We start from the raw sequence: 22,505 nt of genomic DNA on the forward strand, positions 1-22,505 counted from the left end.
TTTTTTTTTTTTTTTTTTACCAAATATGTACATTTTTTAAATATATATAATAATTACTTTATGTTTAAAAATTAAATTTTTTATTTCTTTTCAATCACGTCGAATTATATCAGAAATGCAAAATGCAGTTATGGTTAAATATAGTTATTGTGTACTCGTTTGATTCTTGTATTGTACATAGAAAATATTATACATACTTCATAGCTAGATTCCCTTATAATTAACCTCACTTGCGATTTTGCCAAAAACACGTGGATCGTTATAGGAATAAAATGGCGACAATAATGGAATTAATTAATTTTTTTGATCATGAATCAAAAGAGTATGAAGAATTCTTGCAACACTTAGTATGTTTTAACGGAGATATACCATTCGATGTAGAAGAGGTAAAATTATGTTTTTGAACATAACCTTACACTTGATACACCACCCTTTTTCCAAATATATGTATAATATGCAATGTACGTTTCTATTTTTAGGTTGAAAAAGTACAGAATGTCATTGTATCGACCGTAAATACCTATTTAAATCAATCACAATCTCGATGCAAAGGTTTATTAATTTTGGACACGATCTTACCACAATGCTCGAAAGATATTCTTTTAAAATATTGCATACTATGGATGTCAAAAGCTACCCAAGTATTAGATAGTATCCATAGTACGCCACAAGAGTTATCCATTTCTTGTAAAGTTCTTGGACATCTGATTATCAGATCAAAAGATATTCCTGAGATACAGAAACAAGTATCTATGCAAAATGTAAAGCAGCTTATCAATGTAATTAGTAACTTGAGTACAGAAACGAAATGTGGTCCAGTATATTATTTGATTGCTGTATTGTTACATCGATATCCAGAAGTTTGTGAACGTTTTCAGGTAGTCGATCTTCTTTATTATCGCAGACAAGTGATGTATAGACATATTTATTTAGCATGAAATATTTTAATATCTCAGGTGACTATAAAAAAAGTTATACTACTACAAGTGGATTCTACGCAAGAAAATCTGGTTTGTGCCAGTGCAAAATGCTATGCCCTTCTGGCAAAAGCAACCGAGCGTTCGTTTAAACCTCCACCTTTGAAACCAAATTATACTGGATGGATATATAACCAAGCACTTATTTGCAATAGCTTGCATGTAATAATGGATGAATTATTTTCAAACTTGACAGAATTAGAAAATGTGAACATATGGGATAAATTAGAATTACCTAATATATCCGAAGAGAATATCATTCAATTCTATTTTACGCAGAAACAAAGATTTTCGAATTTGTGTTCTTATTTATCATTTATGTTATGGTAAGAGAATAATTTACAAATGTCAGTTTGTATGTAATATATTAAAAGGAGATTGTTTAAATAGTCTAAACTTTATAGTGGATTTGATGACAAAAATTTAGTATTACCACATGAGATCTTGAAGGTTGTATGTAGAGGATTAGCGATACAACCGTCAAACATAAAAAATCAAAATTCTGTTAAAGAACAGATTTTATATCTTATTTTACCAAAACTACATATTGCTTTATTCGATGTTTTGGATTCACTAATAAATGGGTAAGAATATTATAAGTTTGAAATAGCAAACTATTGTTAAAATGAAATTTATATGAGTTTCAAATATGTAGATTTAAAGAACAGTTAATATCGTATGGTACGACGATATTGGAACTGCTTCTTCAAACATTGCAATGGACAGAGAATGCTTTAGAAAACCAAATAACGATTAGTAGAAACAAACCATTTAGAAATGTAAGGATATCTGTTTATAAATGTCTGAACTCTTGGTTAATGAATACTAATTCATTATCTGGTATAGAGACAGTTGCGGATGAATATCTTTCTTCTATATTAAAAGATATTGTACCAGAAAAACATCGTGTTTTATTGACTGTGAGTTTATAATAGCATTTAACAAAAATTTAATTGTATTTCAATATAATACAAACTTAATTGACTTGTTTAACGGATAAATTGGTGTCACAGATTCAAAAAACACAGAATTTATCAAAAAGAGCGTTGAAGCGTCTCCGAGATAGTCAATATGAGAAGGGTATACATTTGAGTAATGGAATTGCTTCTAATAAAGAGCATTATCTAGATACGGATGTATGTAAAATGGCTCTTGATGTATTGCAAAATATATTTTTCAATAGTGGAACTCTTTTAAAACAAACATTTTTTAAGGTAAGCCTTCTATTTTCATATTTTGTTATAAAGCTTGATGCTGGATGTAATAATTGTTTCTTTTTTTTTAGACTGTACAAAATATTGTAATACCTTTGCTGTATGACTGTTATTTGAGTACAACTGAACAAAAATTTTATAAAGAACATACTCACTGTCGTTTATTACTATTTAGAGTATTGAGAGCTCTGCAAATGAATCCACATTCCTTAACGCCTTTACCTACGCAATACTCTCTAGAGATATTTGAAATGGCTTTGAATGATAATAATTTACATATTATTCAAGAAGCTAAAGTGGCATTGGCCGAACTTGAAAAAATCACGCATCCTCATGCTCCACCTATTCAACTGACTCAAGTAGAGTAAGTTTTAAGAGTTCATATATTTGCTTAAGAATATTAATGTCAATAGCGGATAGTTTTCTATAATTTAGATTTTAAATCGAAATTATATATATTTTTCAGGACAGTGCAAAAGGAATTTGTTACTGATGAACAAATTGTACAAGGACATAGCACAATGGAAAACGTACTTTCACCTTTTATTGAAATTATTGCAGACGAACGTGTAGAATCATCGCCAAATAAAAAATTAAAAGTTACAAATTCACATCATAACGAAATTGTTGAACCTGGGACAGAAAATCCTACTGAGGATAAACTGCATATTACACAAACAAACAAAGATATTGTAAAAGAACAAGATAACACGATAAAAGAACAAATAACAGTCACGATACAGAATAAAGATATTGTAGAAAATGAACAAGCTGCACAAATTTCTGACGAATCGGTAAATGAAACTGCTTCAATGACAGTCGTGACTAGTGATACAGAAATACCGAAATCAATGTCATCATTGAACGTTATTAAACAAACTGACGGTATTTGTATTGAAAATACGAATACAACAGGAGATATTAAGCGTAGCTCCGAAAATATTTCTGGAATATCTGAAGTAAATAAAGAGCATTTTGCGCAAGGAGAAGAGGAAGAAGAAATATTGCAATTGTTCCAGGATGTACCAAAGAATGACAGTTAATCACATCCATTTTGAACATCTTAATGTCCGCGATAAATCTATTGTTATTTTATGCTTTCCGTGCATTACGTACATATAGCTATAATATTTTAATCTTTTACATAGAATTGTACTTGTGAATTATATATTTGGCTGCTGAAATTTCTTTCGAAATATAGTTTTTAATTTCTCATATTTTGTATTTTCTATTAAATCACTGATTTTTACGATTTTTGTTTCGTTCTTTAAAATTCGTTATAGAGATTTTTTAATCATAGAGCATCATTATGAGAATTTTATAATTGTATATACAATCACTTACTTCTCGATAATTTCGATAATACGAACGTAAAGGCATCGCTAACTCCTGTACCATGACCAAATGCTATAACTCTTTCTTTGATGTTCATCAAAATATTCTATATAATCTTCCACTTATTTAATCACTAGCATAATGTCGAATATGCCATTATTTTACCCAGTAATTCCCTCGTCCAGCAACTTAAAAATCCTAACATAAATCTGTAACATAATGTATGAAAAGTACTTTTTCTGTCTTACTGTCATACAATGAAAATAAATATTATAATAATTACATTAATGTAGGTACTTATTTGTAGTTTGATTATCGAATGAACCCAATCTATATTAAATCGACACAACTTGTATTATTTTTCTTTCAATTATATCCTTTATCTCATACTGACGAACGGAATCTCTAGTAAAACCGCCCCCATGTACGAAAATATTAATGCCGGACATCCATCGTTAGAATTTCGGAACATAACTATTAATATGTTCAAAAATCTTACATTACAATCTTCGCATCTTGTAATTCTCTTGTCGTTAATTAATATTAAGTTGGAAACACGGTGGTTCCTATTTCGTGGCATTAATTTCACCTTTCAAGTGCAGAGGAATCAGTCTCTAAACGGAATAATGATCTTTTTTACTTCCTTATTTAATGAGCATGTTTCGTTTAGTAAAAGAGTGTAATTTAAATAAACTTTTAGTGATAACACTATCATGTTTATTAAGTTAAGTCCTGCAATCCTTATTACAGGGTGTATGAGTTGATAAATTGATGTCCACATACATATATTTTATAGTGATAAAGTTTTATTGTTGAAATATATATCATTAATATGCGTCAGCTTTTAAATTAAATTGGTATAATTTGGTTGGAATAATTTAAGTTTTACGAAAGATCATATTTCGTAAAATTTTGTTGATAAAGAAAATATTTCGATATGACCTAAAACATGAACTGCGAGAAGCAAAAAAAGGCAGTGAATGAGTATACAATTACTTTTTTCATTTAAATCATTTTGATAAAATCAAAGCACGCATACGAATTAAAACTAAACTTGAGAATATTATGCAAACGTGTCGACACATTTTGTATGCTTGCATTACAATAGTCAGAACATCCGTTTCTCTAAGTATTCTTGTTATTGATAAGTAACACAAGTGTGAGTCTCTATACACACACATACACGCGCGCACACACGCACAGAGCAGTAGTATATAAATGCTCAATACTATAAAATTAACAATTATTAAATTATTATTTTTATAATAAAATCTATACCAAGTATCGTTTCGTCAAAGATACATTTCAGTTTTTAAAATCAAACATTTCAGCGGGGCAGGCAGTGCAACCAATTTAAACTTTACACGTTGACGTGATTTCCGGTTGTGTCTTTCTCTGTTCGATATCGGTCCAGTCGGTATGTGACTCGTGATTATATTACATTTAAAATCCTCTTAAATTTATAAAAATAAAATGCATCTGCTATAGAACAATTGTTATTAGAATACATTTGTTAGTTTTGTAGACGTTTCTGTAAATATTTTACTTTTGGGGAAGAAAATTAAGTTAAATGTTGATTGTATCGGTTATGGAGGTTATGTTGTTACGCTACGAGAATAACACATAGTGTCACGTTTTTCACTGTTTCTAGCATTGAAAGAGCAAAATAATTTAACGTTTTATGTAATTTTGTGTACAGGATTTGAATCATGGGTCGAGTGATTCGTGCTCAGCGTAAAGGAGCTGGATCTGTTTTCAGATCCCATACAAAAAGGAGAAAGGGAGCACCAAAACTTCGCTCCTTGGATTTCTCCGAGAGGCATGGTTACATCAAAGGTGTTGTGAAGGTTCGTTCAATTTTTTTATTTTATAATATTTTTAGTTAACTTTGTTTTTTCCTTTTTTCATTTTTCCTTTTTACTGTAGATTCTTACTGTATTTTCATTTTTTGGAAGTTATATTCACGTTCATGATGAATTCTAGTTTGTCTACTTCTGAATAGACATCTGATGAATAACTACTAGAGGCTCTTTCTGACGCTATTATGCGCTTTTATAAAAGTTATATTTTAAAAATTTATTACGATCTTCTGTTAAAAATGATTACATTTGCAGGATATCATTCATGACCCTGGTCGTGGAGCACCATTAGCCGTTGTTCATTTCAGAGATCCGTACAAGTTCAAAACCCGTAAAGAGTTATTTATTGCTCCCGAAGGAATGTATACTGGACAATTTTTGTATTGTGGGAGAAAAGGTAAACGAAGAACTTTAGCCAGGATATATTATTTAGGATGCATTGAATTATTTATGAAAGGAAGAAATATGGAAAAAGTATTGGTATAAATCAATAATATGGAATATTTTATGTTGCAGCAAATCTCCAAATTGGAAATGTGATGCCTGTTGGTCAAATGCCTGAAGGTACCATTATTTGTAATTTGGAGGAAAAAACTGGCGACAGGGGTCGATTGGCGAGGGCCTCGGGAAATTATGCTACAGTCATAGCTCATAATCCCGATACAAAGAAAACCAGAGTGAAATTACCATCTGGCGCTAAAAAGGTTATACCATCCAACAATAGAGCAATGGTTGGTATTGTTGCTGGTGGTGGACGTATTGATAAACCAATTCTTAAAGCTGGTCGAGCATATCATAAATACAAGGCAAAGAGAAATTGCTGGCCTAAGGTACAGTTTATCTTTTACATTACTAAATACAATATGTGCAGATTTTTACGTTTTATTAGAAAAATGTTTGTCGATGATGGTCTTTAGACATTTGAAACCTGAACAATTTGTTGTGGAAGATCTTTAAACTGAGCAAGCCTACAGCTTAATCTCTATAATATGGTGTGGCATCACGGTATTGGGTCTGTAATATTTTTCCCTATTTACAGGTTCGTGGTGTTGCTATGAACCCAGTTGAGCATCCTCATGGTGGTGGTAACCATCAACATATTGGTAAAGCATCCACAGTTAAACGTGGAACTAGCGCTGGTCGTAAGATCGGTCTTATTGCCGCTCGTCGTACAGGAAGAATTCGTGGTGGAAAGACCGACACTAAGAAAGACGATTAGGTTAAAGATTGATTAAACCCTGAGACCTATACAATAAAATGTTTAAAAAAATTATTCTGTCATAATATTATTTCCGTTGCCGTTCGATTCATGTCATTGAAAGAATTATTTTACAAAAGTATTGAATAGTGATCCTATAGTTTTATTTTTCTAGTATATTTAATAATGGGACCTGAATTTAGCGCAGCAATTTGATATGAAATTTGGACGTAGTCAATATGTCGAACACGGGTACCAACCGATAATAAATTAGATAAGTAATACAATGTGTTCGTGGATTCCATTCTAACATCATGTATAAGCTGTAAATTTTGTTCCAAACTTTAATACGCTAGAGTAGTGGGAATGGTAAACAAACAGAAAATTGTCCAGCAAAGTCTGCTCTTTTAGTTGCGTCGATATCCGGCGGATATTAGTCGTCAGCCATTTTGCTAGCGATATTTCGGCGCTCGGCCATTTTTGTTGCGTCGACGTCAAGTGTGGCCAGAGGCCTTTCATCGTAGCCAGTATTCGAATTTTCTTTGTATCGAAATATCGACAGGCAGAAACTGTAACTCTAAATACTTGACTTAGTCGACAAGTTTCGTTTTTAGCTCATCAAGAAACGAAAGGAAAGAAAAACGGAACGAACAATTGAAATTTTTTGCTTAGTGATTGTCTAGGTGAGAAATAGCTAAAGAGCTTCTGCGGCAGAGCCACGAAAAATACGCACCGAGGCGGAGTAATATGAGTAATGCAGCCAACCAGAATGGATCAGGTCTAGAGCAGCAGGTAAAGAAAATTAGCGGTTTTGTTATATTTTTGACAGGCCAAGCCTCGTTTCAATCTACCATTTCTTTCTTTATCCTTTCTACTCGAATCTTTTGTTGTCTTGTACCGTCCTAAAGATTTTCTTCATATAATTATGCGTGACTGTCCGTAAGTATTATTTTATAACCTACATTTCTGTGAATCAATCATTTTTACATCTTTCCTACGTTAAAAAGTTTGTAGACTTGGATCATCGTCGGGTTGGTTTGTGACGTACAGCTTTGTAATGGCGGCAACCAATTCCGGGAACAGCGAACCTCGTGCCGTGACGCATTCTAACATTGCTCTTTTATCATGTTCAAATTCTTATGATTAGATGAATTACATATAATACATAATTCCGTATAAAATTGAGGGTACACCGGATGTAAAAGCTTCATTTGCTTAAGGAATAGAGAACAACATCCACACTGTTTAAATTTGTCATAGATGTGATATGAGTTTTAAACTAATAATTGCTTATTTAACAGTAAATAATTCATTATCTAATAAAAACAAGCAATACGTTTGATATTCTATTAATAAGAATAAGAAGATACATACATTTTAGTGACAAATTTCAGCATATACCCTATAAAATAATTTCTATATATTATCATATATACATATGTAGTAACATTTATGACAGCGTATAAATATCAAATAGGTATATGTTCTGTTTGTTTCCTAATATTTAAATTTAAGATATATCTTTCCCATGGTTATATCGTATCGATAGTTAGGTCTGTTTTTTTTCTTTTCTTTTTTTTTGTTTCTATCTTCATCAATCGGATACTGTTTAATTTTGTTTTTGATTCCTTGTATAAATGTATACATAGATTGAGGTCTGGAAATTGACAGAATATTTAATAATTGTTTGCGGTTGTTATTAAAAGTAGAAGGTAATATACAACCTAAATCTGTTGTTGACGTGTCAATCAAACAATTAATTTTATTAGTTATCTCATATTTACTTTCATCCATGTATTATTTTCATAAGTAAATTGATTTCGTTAAAAAGTGCTACATCATTTTAAAATTTCTTTTCACTATACATTTATTTTATGAAGATAGGGATTCTTTTATTTGTTGTCATTATAGTTTTTATTGTGTGACATGTGACAAATAACATTTGTTGACCTCAATGAAATATCTTTTATCAATTTTGTATATTAGATCAAAGATTAGTTTGTCTTATTATATATATCATTATAATTATTTATGTTCATGTATATTAAACATGATCTATTTGCTACTTTTTGTATTTTACTTAATTTGTCAACATGATATTTTACTTATTTCTCGTATCGGTCTCTTGGCTACTAAAAACAGTGATGTAAATTGTCAGTGAAATGCAAGATGATAACCAAACCTTTCATAGTGATAAAGAAATAGGATTTTTAATTTTTAAACAATCGCTTATCTGTATATAATATAATTTTATGTTTATTAAATAACATATATTTATAGTTTATATTTGCTTTTTCAATTAAATTACATTTAATTGCTTTACTTATTTTAAATTAATTGAAATAACTAATCAAATTTGATATTCTGTTTAATTTGCTCCAGTTATATGTTTTGTATTATTAATAAAGTGTTTCTTGATATATTTTGGTTTAACAAATCATGTGTTTGCATACATATATAACATAATTTAAACAATTTCATTTAAATAATTTCATAGTAAAGTACTTATGTGTCATATTTTCAAAAAATCCAGAGTTCGCTCATTACTGTTGTATATTATGAATAAAGAAGATTTAAAAATAATTGTACTTTATATTTTAGTTAGCTGGTCTGGACTTGCAGGGCTCCCGCCAACCGAGTGGGGGTCGCTACGTAGCACCGCATTTGCGAAATAAATCTGGAAGTGAGTCTTCTAAATTCTTATTACATTATATCTATGCTTTATTTTTAATTTGCATGTGCATATATATATATATATATATATGTCGGAGATGAAAGAACACCGGAACCTATCTTTTGGAACTTTGGGAAGACCCCTTAGTACTGTGATCTAGATTCCACCATAGCCCTATTAACAAATTGTTGTCATTCGATCTGACTGTATTTATTTGAGATTTATGATAGTGAGCTCGGGCTCGAGGCGACAACCAGTCGCCGAACGTAGCCGCGGTCAAGGGATGAACGTTTTGTCTAACAAAGGCATGAAGTGACTCTATAGCTCTCCTTAAAAGAAATACTTGGGACGGGGCACGACGGTAAACATTTCAACGATTTCTGTCCCGTGGCTCGCCACACGCAGACTTTGTCCTTCGGGTAAGATGATTGCCAGATGTCAACGCATCTTCACAGTATATGTTTAGCTGACCGAGGACCCGTTACGAATATTAAATTTCAGTTATACAAAGTCCTTCAAACAGACAAATAGCCTGTGTCCCAACTACGGGAAGATAAGAGAAATCTATCCTTCCACGAACGACGCTTCCCACTAGCAACTTTCCCCAAGGACGGCTAACATCCTTCTCTAACCACCAACATGGAAATTGACCAATTAACGTCATCCCGTTGACCGCGGATTCATTATTGAGCCTAGGATCATTGTCATTAGTTTCTCGAGTATCTAATTATCGCGATTACTTGTCAAATTCTATCATAATCATATTTGCACTAGTAAATATCTCCTCTATTGCATAATGATTACATCTAATGCCAATGGGGGGGATTCGTTTCACTCCCTTAACCCTAACTCTAATCTTAACGTCAACCCGACATATATATATATATATATATATATATATATATAACATCATATTTTGAAATGATTCTGTTGATGTTTTTACTATGTTATACTTTCATTACTTGTATTAGTTTATTTATGTAGAGTATGTATATAGAATTTGTATTGTAAACACGCAAATATAATATCAAATATTGAATAAGTATCTAAAAAATGTTGCTACTGAAAAGATATATGAGTCAGTAGAGCTTCTTGGTATAGTGCTATTTTATAAAAGGTTTTATTATTTAAACGATATCGTCTAAAAGAAAAAAAGTAATAATAATAATAATAATAATAATAATAATAATAATAATAAAAAGAAGAAGATAAGGACTGTAATATTAATTTGTCCACAGGTAACGCGCCTTCTGGCGGTGATCACCATTTTTCTTCCAACTCAAGACCATATTCCGATAGAGATAGAGGAAGAGATCGCGATCGTGAAAGGGAAAGGGATAGAGATCGTGATAGGGGAAGAGGTGGTTCAGCCTACAGAGATACACGCCCTCGTGATGTCGATTTTGGAAATTTCGGGAATTTTGGTGGGCGCAACAGACGTAGTGCCAATCAAGAAAATGGAAGAGATTATAGATATGGCAATTCTGACCGTGACCGAGAGCGAGATCGCCAAATTAATTCTGGAAATGATCGTTGGCAGGATCAACCTAGAAACGATCGCTGGCAAGACAGCAGAAACGATCACAGAATGGGTGGTAGATGGAAGGACGATAGAGAGGGAGGTAGAACAAACTCTGAAATCGACTGGACAATTCCCACTTCCAGAGATGAGCGATTGGAGGTGGAGTTATTTGGTACTGGCAATACTGGCATTAACTTTAGTAAATATGAGGATATCCCAGTTGAGGCTACCGGGGATAACATACCTCCACACATCACATCTGTAAGTTTTAAAATTGCATACAATTGAATTGCACACATATAGTTTATAACTAGAAATGAGTCGTATCAACTTTTACGCATCTTATAAACTTACTTCTTCTTATAGTTTGACGAAGTTAAGCTGACGGAGATAATAAAGAATAGCATTACTTTGGCTGGTTATGATAAACCCACGCCAGTACAGAAATATGCGATACCGATTATTATCGGGCGCCGTGATGTTATGGCCTGTGCCCAAACGGGGTCTGGTAAAACAGCGGCCTTTTTAGTGCCAATATTAAATCAGATTTATGAAAGCGGGCCACGTGCACCTCCGGCCAATACTTCTGGAAAGCGTAAACATTTCCCTCTTGGTCTAGTACTAGCACCTACAAGAGAGCTTGCCACGCAAATATATGACGAGGCGCGGAAATTCGCATATAGATCACGTATGCGTCCTGCTGTTGTTTATGGTGGTTCGAACATTGTAGATCAAATGCGAGAATTAGATCGTGGTTGTCATCTTCTTGTTGCAACACCTGGTCGCCTTGTAGATATGTTAGGACGAGGTAAAATTGGGTTGCATAATTGCCGGTATGTATAAAACTTGTGTTATTATTAATCTCGAACGTCCAATTTATAGTGTCTAATGTTTAATCTTTCTTTTCAGATATTTAGTATTGGACGAAGCAGATCGTATGTTGGATATGGGTTTCGAGCCACAAATAAGACGTATAGTTCAGGAGGACACAATGCCTCCTACTGGGGAAAGGCAAACACTTATGTTTTCAGCTACGTTTCCGAAAGAAATTCAAATGTTAGCAAGAGACTTCCTCAGTAACTATATCTTTTTAGCTGTAGGCCGTGTTGGTTCTACATCTGAAAATATTACTCAGAAAATCGTATGGGTGGAAGAACATGATAAGCGTTCTTATTTGCTTGACCTTCTTCAAGCTGGCAACTACTCAGATTCTTGTACGTAATTGAAATTGCGAAACATCGTGTAATACGTGTATGTTTTACATGTATAACTTTAACAATTATCTTTTTATTTTAGCTGCTGAGTCATTGACTCTAGTATTTGTGGAAACAAAGAAAGGTGCAGATATGTTGGAAGAATATTTACATCAAATGGGATATCCGGTGACTAGCATTCATGGTGATCGAACACAACGTGAACGGGAAGAGGCTTTGCGTCGCTTCCGAGCTGGTAAAGCACCAATACTTGTCGCTACCGCTGTTGCTGCCCGTGGGCTTGATATTCCACATGTGAAGCACGTAATCAACTTCGATTTACCGGGAGATGTTGAAGAATACGTTCATCGAATTGGCCGTACTGGTCGTATGGGAAATTTAGGTTAGCCTTTTTTTTTTACTTTATGATATATTTATTATTACACGCATTTACTACCCTTTGTTGTCCGATGTTTGATGATAGTACAAATGTAATTTGCGCGACAGGTTTAGCAACGTCATTCTTCAACAGCAAGAATATTAACTTGGTGCGCGATTTGGTGTCTCTCCTAATCGAAGCTAATCAGGAACTCCCACCTTGGTTAGACGATATGTTCTCTGAAGCAAGATATTCTGGAGGTGGATCTCGTCGGCCTGGGAGTACTAAAAGCCGATTTAGCGGCGGGTTTGGTGCTAGAGATTATCGTCAAACACCAAGTTCCGGATCTGCCCGTAATAACGGTTCCTCCAATAGGCCTGGCAGTTACGGAGGTTCGTAAATGTTCATTATTGTAATTTAATGAAAACTTCGTATAAATCATTCTTTCTCTTATAGGAAGTTACGGCAATTACGGAGGTAACTATAACAGCCCGTATAATAGTTCTGCTAACAATGTCAGCGGTAATGATCCTGATTGGTGGGACAAGTAAAAATCATTATCGCCATTTCTATTTTCACTTTTACCATTATTACTATCTGTACACGTAAATTCAAATATATGTAAGAAAGACACGTACGACATACACATCGGGTACAACACGCACGTATTTGCGCGCGTATACGTATATACAAGAAAAGACAGTATCACGTATAAACAAATCACATTCGCTGACTGCCTGTGCACTACAATTTTCAAACTAAAAGGAAAAAAAATAATTGTGTTTATTCAATTCCATAAATACTTTTATTCGCGTGCGACGAAACACGATTGACAAATCCAGAATGCAATCTTCAGCATTAAGAACTGTGAAAGGAATTCATCGTACGATACCAAAGATGATGAATTCATTTTGTAGGGAAAGAGTTATCAGGATTTGTCAGCTATTGGAGAGAAATGTAGGATCCATGCAAAGTTTCGTTGCCGTGCGTGTTGAACAACACAAATAGTATATTGAATTAATGAATCAAATCGAACAGTCGTTAATGCCTAGCTACGGTATAACGATGTGACGCGTAGTAGGTGAAGAAACTTAGTGAAATTTTTTAGAACTCCTGTCGAGACTATGGGGCTCATTGTGGCTTCATTATTAAAATTTTTGAAGGACGTGGTGGGCGTATCTTCGAGAATCGTGTGGCGTCTAGATTCGTGTAATCATAGAGCTTTAAATGCACAAGTGCTTTATTATTCTCGCCTGAATGGCCAGTACCTTGTGTAATTTAATTTAATACCAGTGGCGCCATTTTCCTCCTTACTTCGTTTTTAACGCACCTATATTTGACTAGGCGCCTACGATACGCCATATCGCCATCGCCATAGATTTCGTCACGATTCCTGTTTTAAATTTACTATAGTCCAGCGACGAATGGTACTTTGTTGTTTTGCCGTCCCCAGACACAGACGACGTTGCGCCGGCGATATCATGGTTTAATCGACTAAATCGCGTTAAGTGTTCAGTAGTCGAGAGCTTTGATGTTATGAAAGGGACACACAGGCTACGTCTTAAGGTACTTTTAGAAATCTCGTTTATATTTCTGTCACGTCCTGTTAATATATAAGTAAGTTTAAAAGTCTGATGCTGTAAACTTCTTGCTTCTGTAACTCTTTTAATTCAAAGAGTTATTTTATTTAAAAGTTGGGTCATTGTATTTAGAGTAGGCTGAACATTTTCAGCAAACGTCAGGTATATTTGTACCTGAATTTTAACGTACTCTAATTAAAATTTCTAAACGTAACAAAGACGTTGTCCTGTAAAATTGGTGCGGTGGTCAAAATCTTAGATCGCAATACTGAATGCGAGTGCTCTAGAACGAGAAAGCTTACAAAAAAAAAAAAAAAAAAAGAAAAAAGAGAAAAAAGAAAGAAAAAAAAAGAACACAAAAAAGAAAAAACGGGTAAAAATATACGGTTGCAGTTACAGAAGGGAACTTCAAAAGAGATAAGAACAAAGAGCAAATATACATTACGTTGTTTGTTGGCTCAACCTTACAAGACAAAAGGGGGTAAAAAAGGAAGAAAAATATACAAAAAGCAGGCCCTTTGAAAATAAGGATGCATAAAGGCGCACTCATATTTTATAACTGTATTTATCAGTACGCTATATATATATATATATATATATACATACTAAGTAATATTCGTAAATACATAAACATTAAAATAATTGAAAAACGACTGTGATACCGAACGATCTTGTGACATTCAATTTCCATGCGAATTGATAAATGAACAATTTAACGAAATACAAATATTAAATGTATTAATTAATCGGCATTGAATGTCTGGAAGGCATGAGCTCAGTTGTTTGAGCAGAGGATGGAAATATTAAGTCGTTAAAAGTGAATAGAACATCAAGAACAACGTGGCTGTTGTCCGATCGGGGAGGGCTGAACGCTAGCCTCTTACAGTCCTAAAAACACGTTTTTGGGGCATTGTTTCTACTTAAAATAAACGCGCATTAATAATAGATAATAACGGTGGAACGCGTCATTACTGATTGATGATGTTGGTAGGGCTTTGTAGAATGTCGATATCTTTTGTGCAAACATGTCGGATTCTTACCTAATCTATGTGAGAAAAAGTACAAATTCAATTTGTGTGACAACTGACAGGATTTTTAGACATGTCATACTTATACCTGTTATATTAATAGATTTATAGTGCAATCGCGTGCGTGAATCGTATGCCGTGTGACAGTGGACCAAGGTGTGAATGCCTCTTTGACGGGGAATAATTATTTCAACTAGAACTTTCAAATAGTGTTATACGAATAATATTGTTGGCTTCCGACCATGATTGATGCGTGTGGTTTCAAATTCTAATATGATTGATTTATCGTCGAGTCCGTTTATCAACTCGGAGGCCCTGCCAAGAACATTACAAGAAGAATTCACAACGAAAAGTGATCGGTCACTTTTCTGTTAATATAGTGTACAATTTTACGGCACAATTGTTCAGTTAGACCTTAGTCTATTTAAGAGATAGTAGATCATGCCGTACCATTATCACTATCACTAGTACCACTATCGCTATTGTTCGTATTATTTTTATTATTACTATTATTATTATTATTATTATTATTATTATTATTATTATTATTAATATTATTATTATTATCATTATTATTATTATTATTATCATTATCATTATTATTATTATTATTATTATTATTATTATTATTATTATTATTATTATTATTATTACTACTACTATTACTACTACTACTACTACTACTACTACTACTACTACTACTACTACTACTACTACTACTACTACTACTACTATTACTACTACTACTACTACTACTACTACTACTACTTCATCTCCTTTCGATAAAAATGTTTACGTCGATTTCGTAGGTGGTACTATATGCGCAAACTTTGCAAAACGGCTTTGCTGTATTGCGTTGCGTTATTTTACTGCGATAGGTGAAAACAGGCAAAAAAAGAAACAAAAAAAAAAAAAAAAGAAAAAATAGGTGACTTTTGGACACTATTATCCCGAATTTTTCCTTTCGCATATTTATTTATCTTCTTTTCCTCTCGTTTCTTCGCGAGATTCGTAATCGATAAAAACCCGCAGTCGTCTCCGACAGTGTTCTGTTGTAGATCCCCCGTTAAAATTTCTATAGCTATGTATATGAAATCGAAGAAATTCTGGATTCTATTGTCCAATCGTTCACTCAGGCAACGAATACATATGACGTGTCGGTGTAAATTATTAATCTTGTGCAGTTGGAAGTAATATGTTCATTTACGAATAATGTGGTGGACAGAGATTATGCAAGTAACAACTATACACGAAAGTATTTTCATACTTGTTTCTCTCCTAGTTATAACGCTATTTTTATACATAACAGAGTGATGTTGACCGCCGAGCGATCACAATGTCATTAATTCCATGTGTATTATTATCTTTTTTTCCTCTTTCCTTTTGTATATTGTGAACCAACAGGTGTTCGAGTATCGTGATCGAATCTAAACGATGTGTAGCTATTTGTCGTATGTTTCATATTTAAAAAAAAGAAAAAAAAAAGATTGATAAATATATCTATGCGATAGTCAGATGTCCACCGTTTCGTAACTGGTAAATGTATAAATTCAAGTACGGTATTATGATTTAGGACGTATTAGCATCTTTAGAGGAAATAGGAAAGTGGTATAATAAACGAGACTATTTATTAACGTGTGTTAAGTATTTATTTTTTATGTTACATCTCTCGAAAGGACAGTCACATTTGTACGGTACAAATACCTTTAAATATTGTTTGGTCCTCTAAAGTATATCGGACGAGCAGCCTTAGAAAACATTTATGGATCTACGCAGAGTGGAATGATTAGACAAAGATCAATTAAAGTGTAGTGCGAAGAAATGTGAGGGGCTACGAATATAGTAATCATTACATATTATGTAAAAAAAAAAGTGGCGTTTGACTGTGACTGCAATCATTATTACGAAAAGAATGCGCAATTACAAAGCACACATACGAACGAGAGAGGGAGAGTGAGAGAGAGAGAGAAAGAGAGAGAGAGAGGGAGAGAAAGAGAGAGAGAGAGAGAGAGAGAAAAACAATTGTAAGCCATATGTTACTCTGTACAACACGCAACAATGTCGACAAAAGATGAAAATATAATTGGTAAACGTAAATTGCTACCGAATAGAATTGTTGCGTGCGGTAGATCATAGTTTTCTTTCTTTCGTAATTTTTTACGTTACGCGTGTTTGAAAACTCGAATCTTGTTCAATTTGCTCTTGGTGAAAAACAAAAAGATTTATATACGCTAATTGTGTGTCTACCTCGAGCAATTTTCTGTTTAAGGTAAAAAGAAAGGATAAAATACTAATACTCAAAGGGAAAAGAAAAAGAAGCATTGAGTTATCGTATGCGCGTGAGACGATTGCGAGGCCGAGGGAAGAAAGAAAATAAACGAGAGAACGAGAGAGAAAGAAAACGAGAGAAGGGGGAGAGATAGAAAACGAAGAGCACACGCGTAGGTGGCAAATTTTCGTGGGCAAAACTAGGTGGGATGGCAAAAAAAAATGTCTTCTAACTTTTATGAATGTTATTTAATCGAGAAGCGTCGCTTGTCGTTGAATCGAGAACGCAGACAAGACGTGTATAGAGGAGAGTGAAAAAGGAAAAAAAAAGAATGAAAAAGAAAAAGAAAATAAAGGAAAGAAAAGGAAAGAGTAAAGAAGGAAAAGAACAAACTGCAGAAAGCACAATAACATTGCGCTTTCAATACGAGTCTCAATGGCTGTGTTTCATTTTTCTACGGCGAATGACGCTCGTTGTATCATTCACTTGTAACTCTAATGATACTGCTATATATCTACTTCACTGAGATGGCGAGCAAATGGTAAAAGTGTGAAAGAGTTAAGAAACGGAACGATGAATGTACCATTTTGTCGGTCTCTTAATTAATAATTGCACATTTACACGCTACATTAGGTGAACCGAGAAAAATACGAGAAGTAGGGAAAAAAAATCTGCAAACAACTGTACGTCGTACGGCTATTGAATGAAGTAATAAAAATAAAGTGTCTGAAATTTAAAAGGGAAGTCAACTTAACCTTATAAAGTGTATGATATATATACATATACATATACATATATACGTAATATATATACACTTGACGTTCATTAGTAATAAGTTACGGTCGCATTGTGGATAGCATGTGCTTCTTGCGCTTGGGTAACGCAACATCTGTGTGTTCCGTGAAGAATGATTGTAGAGTGTCAATATTGTTACAAATACCTCATAAGAGACGATGGATCACATATATTATTTAAACGTCGTTCATTTAGTGATTCATTCGTTTATTTATAGTATTATGCAAAGTGACAGGAGAATTCTATTAAATGAATCGTATAATAAAGAAAGGAAAGATTATGCAGTGTAGAGTCTCTCTTTACACATTATATACGTGTATGTATGCCTTTTTACCCTGCTGTTCGCGTGAAAATTCAAATGTTTCATCGTTTTTCAAACAAGCTATTGCCAAGATACTTTGCATTACAGTTTTACTATTTTTTGCGAATATGCGTCAGTAGTTCCTTTTTATATTTTAACGTAAAAAAATTGCATAATCTTTTATACCGTACAATTTTTAATTAATCGTGCAATTTCAGTAGGATAATTACCTGTGTGTTCTCGCTTTCGTATCCGTGATGAAAACTACTAGAAAATATTTAGTTTTCATGGGTATGGAAAAAGTATTAATTTATATAAAATATCCTAAATCACTATTAAAAATGTACATATTGACCACACACAGATAATTTTCATGTATGTATTTTTATTATTTTATATATCTAGAAGAGAAGGGAAGGATATATGTTTAGAGAAGCAAATAAATTTTAAATGAATTTTCACACGCGAATTTCTTGATTTTAACAATTTTCTATTCGTTACATATTTCCATAAATAGAATTTTTAGTTGGGTCAAAAGGTTAGAGCATTAATATATATAAGGTCTAGGTAAAGGATAAACTACTCTTAGCGATAAATTTATAGTTTAAGAAGCAGATAATCCTAGTTGGGTATCTTTATATGGTAGGTGTATTATCTGGAACTGGAATACACGGGATCGTAACCGTTGATGACGAAACGCCAATTCTGTTGGGAGTAACTTGGACCAATCGTATAAGACCACGATCGCAATGGCGGCGTGGCTGAACAGTTTTGCGTTATCGGGTGGTTAGGTAGAGGCTTCTAAAGCCAGCAAGTTTGTTTTCTTATGTATTAAAATATTCATATTATCGTGGCTCAATTTTTTATTCAGTCATGTATCATTGTGGTTTATTATTGGTCTTATTGGATCTGTCTTTAGATGGTAAATAATCCTAACCTACGATACCTTTAATATAAGTATTTTGCAGTGCAATACTTAATAACCTTGTATTCCAGTGACTGGCGGGAGTGTTTCTCAATTAGAAATTGACAGGCATTTGGAATTAGGTAGAGAGTTTTTAGCAAAAGGACAGTTACAGGATGCGCTATCGCATTATCATGCAGCTGTTGGTAAGTCTTGTTTGCAAGCGTTTATTTTAATATATTTTCTTGTAAATAACTTTTGCGATAGATTTATAAAAAATAGAATGTACAAAAAATAAAAATATATATATATGTATATATGTATATACATGTATATATGTATATGTGTGTGTGTGTGTGTGTGTGTGTGTTAAATTTTCTTAAAATCTCGATATATATTGCTTTTATAGAGGGAGATTCAAATAACTATCTGACATATTATAAGAGGGGCACAGTTTATCTAGCATTAGGTAAAGCCAAATTTGCGCTCCTTGATCTTGATAGAGTCTTGGAATTGAAGCCAGATTTTACTTCCGCCAGATTACAACGCGGCAACGTATTGCTTAAACAAGCCCAATTTGAAAAAGCAGAGGCTGATTTTCGAGATGTTGTAAGCGCTTTTTTATTTAAAAACACAAGCTTATAATTAATATACAGCGTTCCCATTCTGTTCTAATATTTCTGCTTTGTTCGTTCTAGTTAGCAGTTGAACCGCAGAATTCAGATGCCTATAATGCCTTATATAAAATAGCGCCTGTCCAAGAAGATTTGTTAGTTATAGACAGATTAATGAGGAATGGTGATTACGCAGCAGCCGCGCAACAAATTTCCAAAGTTATCGAAGTATGTCCATGGTCAGCTGAACTTAGGGAACGTAGAGCCGAATGCTATGAAGCACTCGAAGATTATGTTAGTGCTATTTCTGATGTACGTTCTACAACCAAGTTACAATCTGATAATATGCAAGGATTTTTAAAATTAGCCACCTTGCATTATCGTCTTGGACAAGTCGATGAATCTTTAAAGTAAGTAAGAATAGAACGTAAAATTATGTATGTCGTATCTTAATTCATATAATTAAAATTATGTACGTGCAGGGAAATTCGAGAATGTTTGAAACTTGATCCGGAGCATTCAAAGTGTTTTTCATTTTATAAGAAAGTTAAGAAAGTGGCAAAATTATTAACAGATTCGAATGAGTACGAAAATGAAAGAGATTACGCCAGTTGTATAGACTCTGCTCAATCTGTACTTAAACTTGAACCGCAAGTAGCTAATGTGCGTTTCATTGCTCATCAGCATCTCTGTAAATGTTATACTGGTAATTCAGAACCGAGTCAAGCGATAAAAAATTGTCACGAAGCGTTAAAAATAAGAAAAGAAGCTGCGGTATATTGCGACAGAGCAGAAGCGTATCTCGCTGCTGAGATGTTTGACGATGGTAAGTGTTATTTATATAAAGCGTTGCATTTTAACTTTGATACGTGATTATCTTTCAAACTGTACATTTCGTTCTTCAATTTTAAACATCGAACTACTCTCTCTACTCCAGAATTGTTAATTCGTTCGAGTATTCTCGCACGACCACTTGTTTAAGAGATAATCGCGTGAAAATTATACAGCTGTACGCGCACGTTGTATAGTACACGAATCTCTTGTGTTGTTAATATAAGTTAATATCGTAAAAATTATTTTCCCAAAAGCGATTAGAGATTTTAAAGAAGCTTTAGAAATTGATATGAGTCTACAAAGGGCGAAGCAAGGTCTTCATAAAGCGCAACAACGACAAAAACTTTCCGAATCACGAGATTATTACAAAATTTTGGGTGTACCAAGAACAGCATCTAAACGTGATATTATCAAAGCATATAGGAAAGCTGCCCAAAAATGGCATCCCGATAATTTTCAAGAAGGGGAGGAGAAGAAACGAGCAGAGAAAAGATTTATCGACATTGCAGCTGCCAAAGAAGTATTGACTGACGATGAAAAAAGAGCGAAATTTGATCAAGGAGAAGATCCATTAGATCCTGAATCAGGGAAACATCAACAAGGTTTCAATCCCTTCCAAGAATTCCATCACTTCCATGGCTCTCCCTTCCAATTTAAGTTCCATTTTAATTAGTAATTTTTGTTCATTTTCACGGCATTAGGTCAAATAAAATTCCTAATTTTTCATAGTATGAAAATATTATAAATCGCTATGTATGCAATATGACATTTGCTAGTTGAAATTTAATTTTGTTAATCTACCTCGTCGGTAGTCGTGTATGTCTTGTATCTGCATTGAATCAGAAGACTGTATACGGAAAATTGTTAATCAATCAGTAAGTCAAGAAAAAGTGACCAATAACAACAACAACAACAATAATAACAACAATAATAATAATAATAATAATGATAATAATAATAATAATAATAAATGATAAAGATAATAAATGACGAATCGTAACACATGATTAAAAATTATGTTGTTCGAATCACACGAACTATAAAATATCCTCTCATTGTCAGTTTTCAGTCAGTAACTTGTTATTGAAATTCAATATATACATAATGTAAATAACGTATGCATGTAATTTAATATGTTAGTTATAATAATTTATATAATATGGATTGTAATAACTTTGAGTAATTGACTTACTGGATAACTAATAAACGACATACTTGATGCAGACTGAACGTATAATTAGTTTTCAGCGATGTGAATATTCGGTACCATCGATACCACCATATAGACATAGATTTCGTACCATCGACATACGAAACGAAAGTCACGATTGAACTCGCATTTTAATAAAACTGTAGGATATAATGGTGGCGATAATGTTGCTGCTACCTAAATGTTACAGCGATGGGCTGTGGATTGATTGAGTTTAGCTTAAAATCATGCGACGATTAGATGGAGTAAATACTATTAAAGCCATTTTTGATAATGTAACGATCGAGTACAGATACACTTGAGGTATGGATAGCGGAATTATGTTACGGAGTGATTGTATTCGATGTTAATAAATGCATATGTAGGACAATGCTGTGTGCGTGTTGTATTCGCATGAGTGTGAGAGAACTTTATGTAAATACTGTATCTCTAATATTTGTTTAAATATATTTGATTAATTTATATATATATATTATATATATATATATATATATATATTATACTTTATAAAATACGCGACGTATGTCGTATATTACGCTCTTAAATACCTGCCGCATTCTAGGAATATTCTAGGAATATTTTAACGTATATCGATCTATATCCATCTAAATTTCTTTTC

General features: G+C 33.2%; 4 protein-coding genes and 1 long non-coding RNA gene across 5 annotated transcripts; 4 read left to right on the forward strand and 1 right to left on the reverse strand.

Annotated features, from left to right (window-relative positions):
* The first annotated feature begins 97 nt into the window (after positions 1-97).
* On the forward strand, positions 98-3,810 carry LOC100650776 (proline-, glutamic acid- and leucine-rich protein 1). Its single transcript, XM_003398020.4, has 8 exons — positions 98-386; positions 480-878; positions 957-1,303; positions 1,382-1,561; positions 1,633-1,897; positions 1,991-2,191; positions 2,263-2,555; positions 2,658-3,810. Exons 1-8 carry the CDS (start codon positions 273-275, stop codon positions 3,232-3,234), a joined length of 2,376 nt encoding a protein of 791 aa, XP_003398068.2. The 5' UTR covers positions 98-272; the 3' UTR covers positions 3,235-3,810.
* Positions 3,811-4,862: 1,052 nt separating this feature from the next.
* LOC100650532 (60S ribosomal protein L8) lies at positions 4,863-6,658 on the forward strand. Its single transcript, XM_003398018.4, has 5 exons — positions 4,863-4,943; positions 5,226-5,373; positions 5,641-5,782; positions 5,902-6,215; positions 6,425-6,658. Exons 2-5 carry the CDS (start codon positions 5,236-5,238, stop codon positions 6,602-6,604), a joined length of 774 nt encoding a protein of 257 aa, XP_003398066.1. The 5' UTR covers positions 4,863-4,943; positions 5,226-5,235; the 3' UTR covers positions 6,605-6,658.
* A 259-nt stretch (positions 6,659-6,917) lies between these two features.
* Positions 6,918-14,976, forward strand: LOC100650410 (putative ATP-dependent RNA helicase Pl10). Its single transcript, XM_003398017.4, has 8 exons — positions 6,918-7,375; positions 9,185-9,266; positions 10,496-11,040; positions 11,146-11,612; positions 11,689-11,993; positions 12,076-12,375; positions 12,480-12,743; positions 12,808-14,976. The coding sequence occupies exons 1-8, from the start codon at positions 7,331-7,333 to the stop codon at positions 12,900-12,902; spliced, it is 2,103 nt and encodes a 700-aa protein (XP_003398065.1). The 5' UTR covers positions 6,918-7,330; the 3' UTR covers positions 12,903-14,976.
* Positions 7,259-7,698, reverse strand: LOC125385884. The gene is made up of 2 exons (XR_007225615.1): positions 7,546-7,698; positions 7,259-7,485 (listed from the first exon to the last, which is right to left on the reverse strand). It is a non-coding gene; the product is annotated as an uncharacterized LOC125385884 (long non-coding RNA).
* A 676-nt stretch (positions 14,977-15,652) lies between the features above and the next one.
* Positions 15,653-22,350, forward strand: LOC100650289 (dnaJ homolog subfamily C member 3). The gene is made up of 7 exons (XM_048409690.1): positions 15,653-18,339; positions 18,971-19,246; positions 19,321-19,434; positions 19,638-19,837; positions 19,927-20,252; positions 20,325-20,668; positions 20,931-22,350. Exons 2-7 carry the CDS (start codon positions 19,198-19,200, stop codon positions 21,347-21,349), a joined length of 1,452 nt encoding a protein of 483 aa, XP_048265647.1. The 5' UTR covers positions 15,653-18,339; positions 18,971-19,197; the 3' UTR covers positions 21,350-22,350.
* Positions 22,351-22,505: the final 155 nt, after the last annotated feature.

Source organism: Bombus terrestris, chromosome 10 (genome assembly GCF_910591885.1).
Source record: "Bombus terrestris chromosome 10, iyBomTerr1.2, whole genome shotgun sequence".
In the NCBI taxonomy this organism is placed as follows: domain Eukaryota; kingdom Metazoa; phylum Arthropoda; class Insecta; order Hymenoptera; family Apidae; genus Bombus; species Bombus terrestris.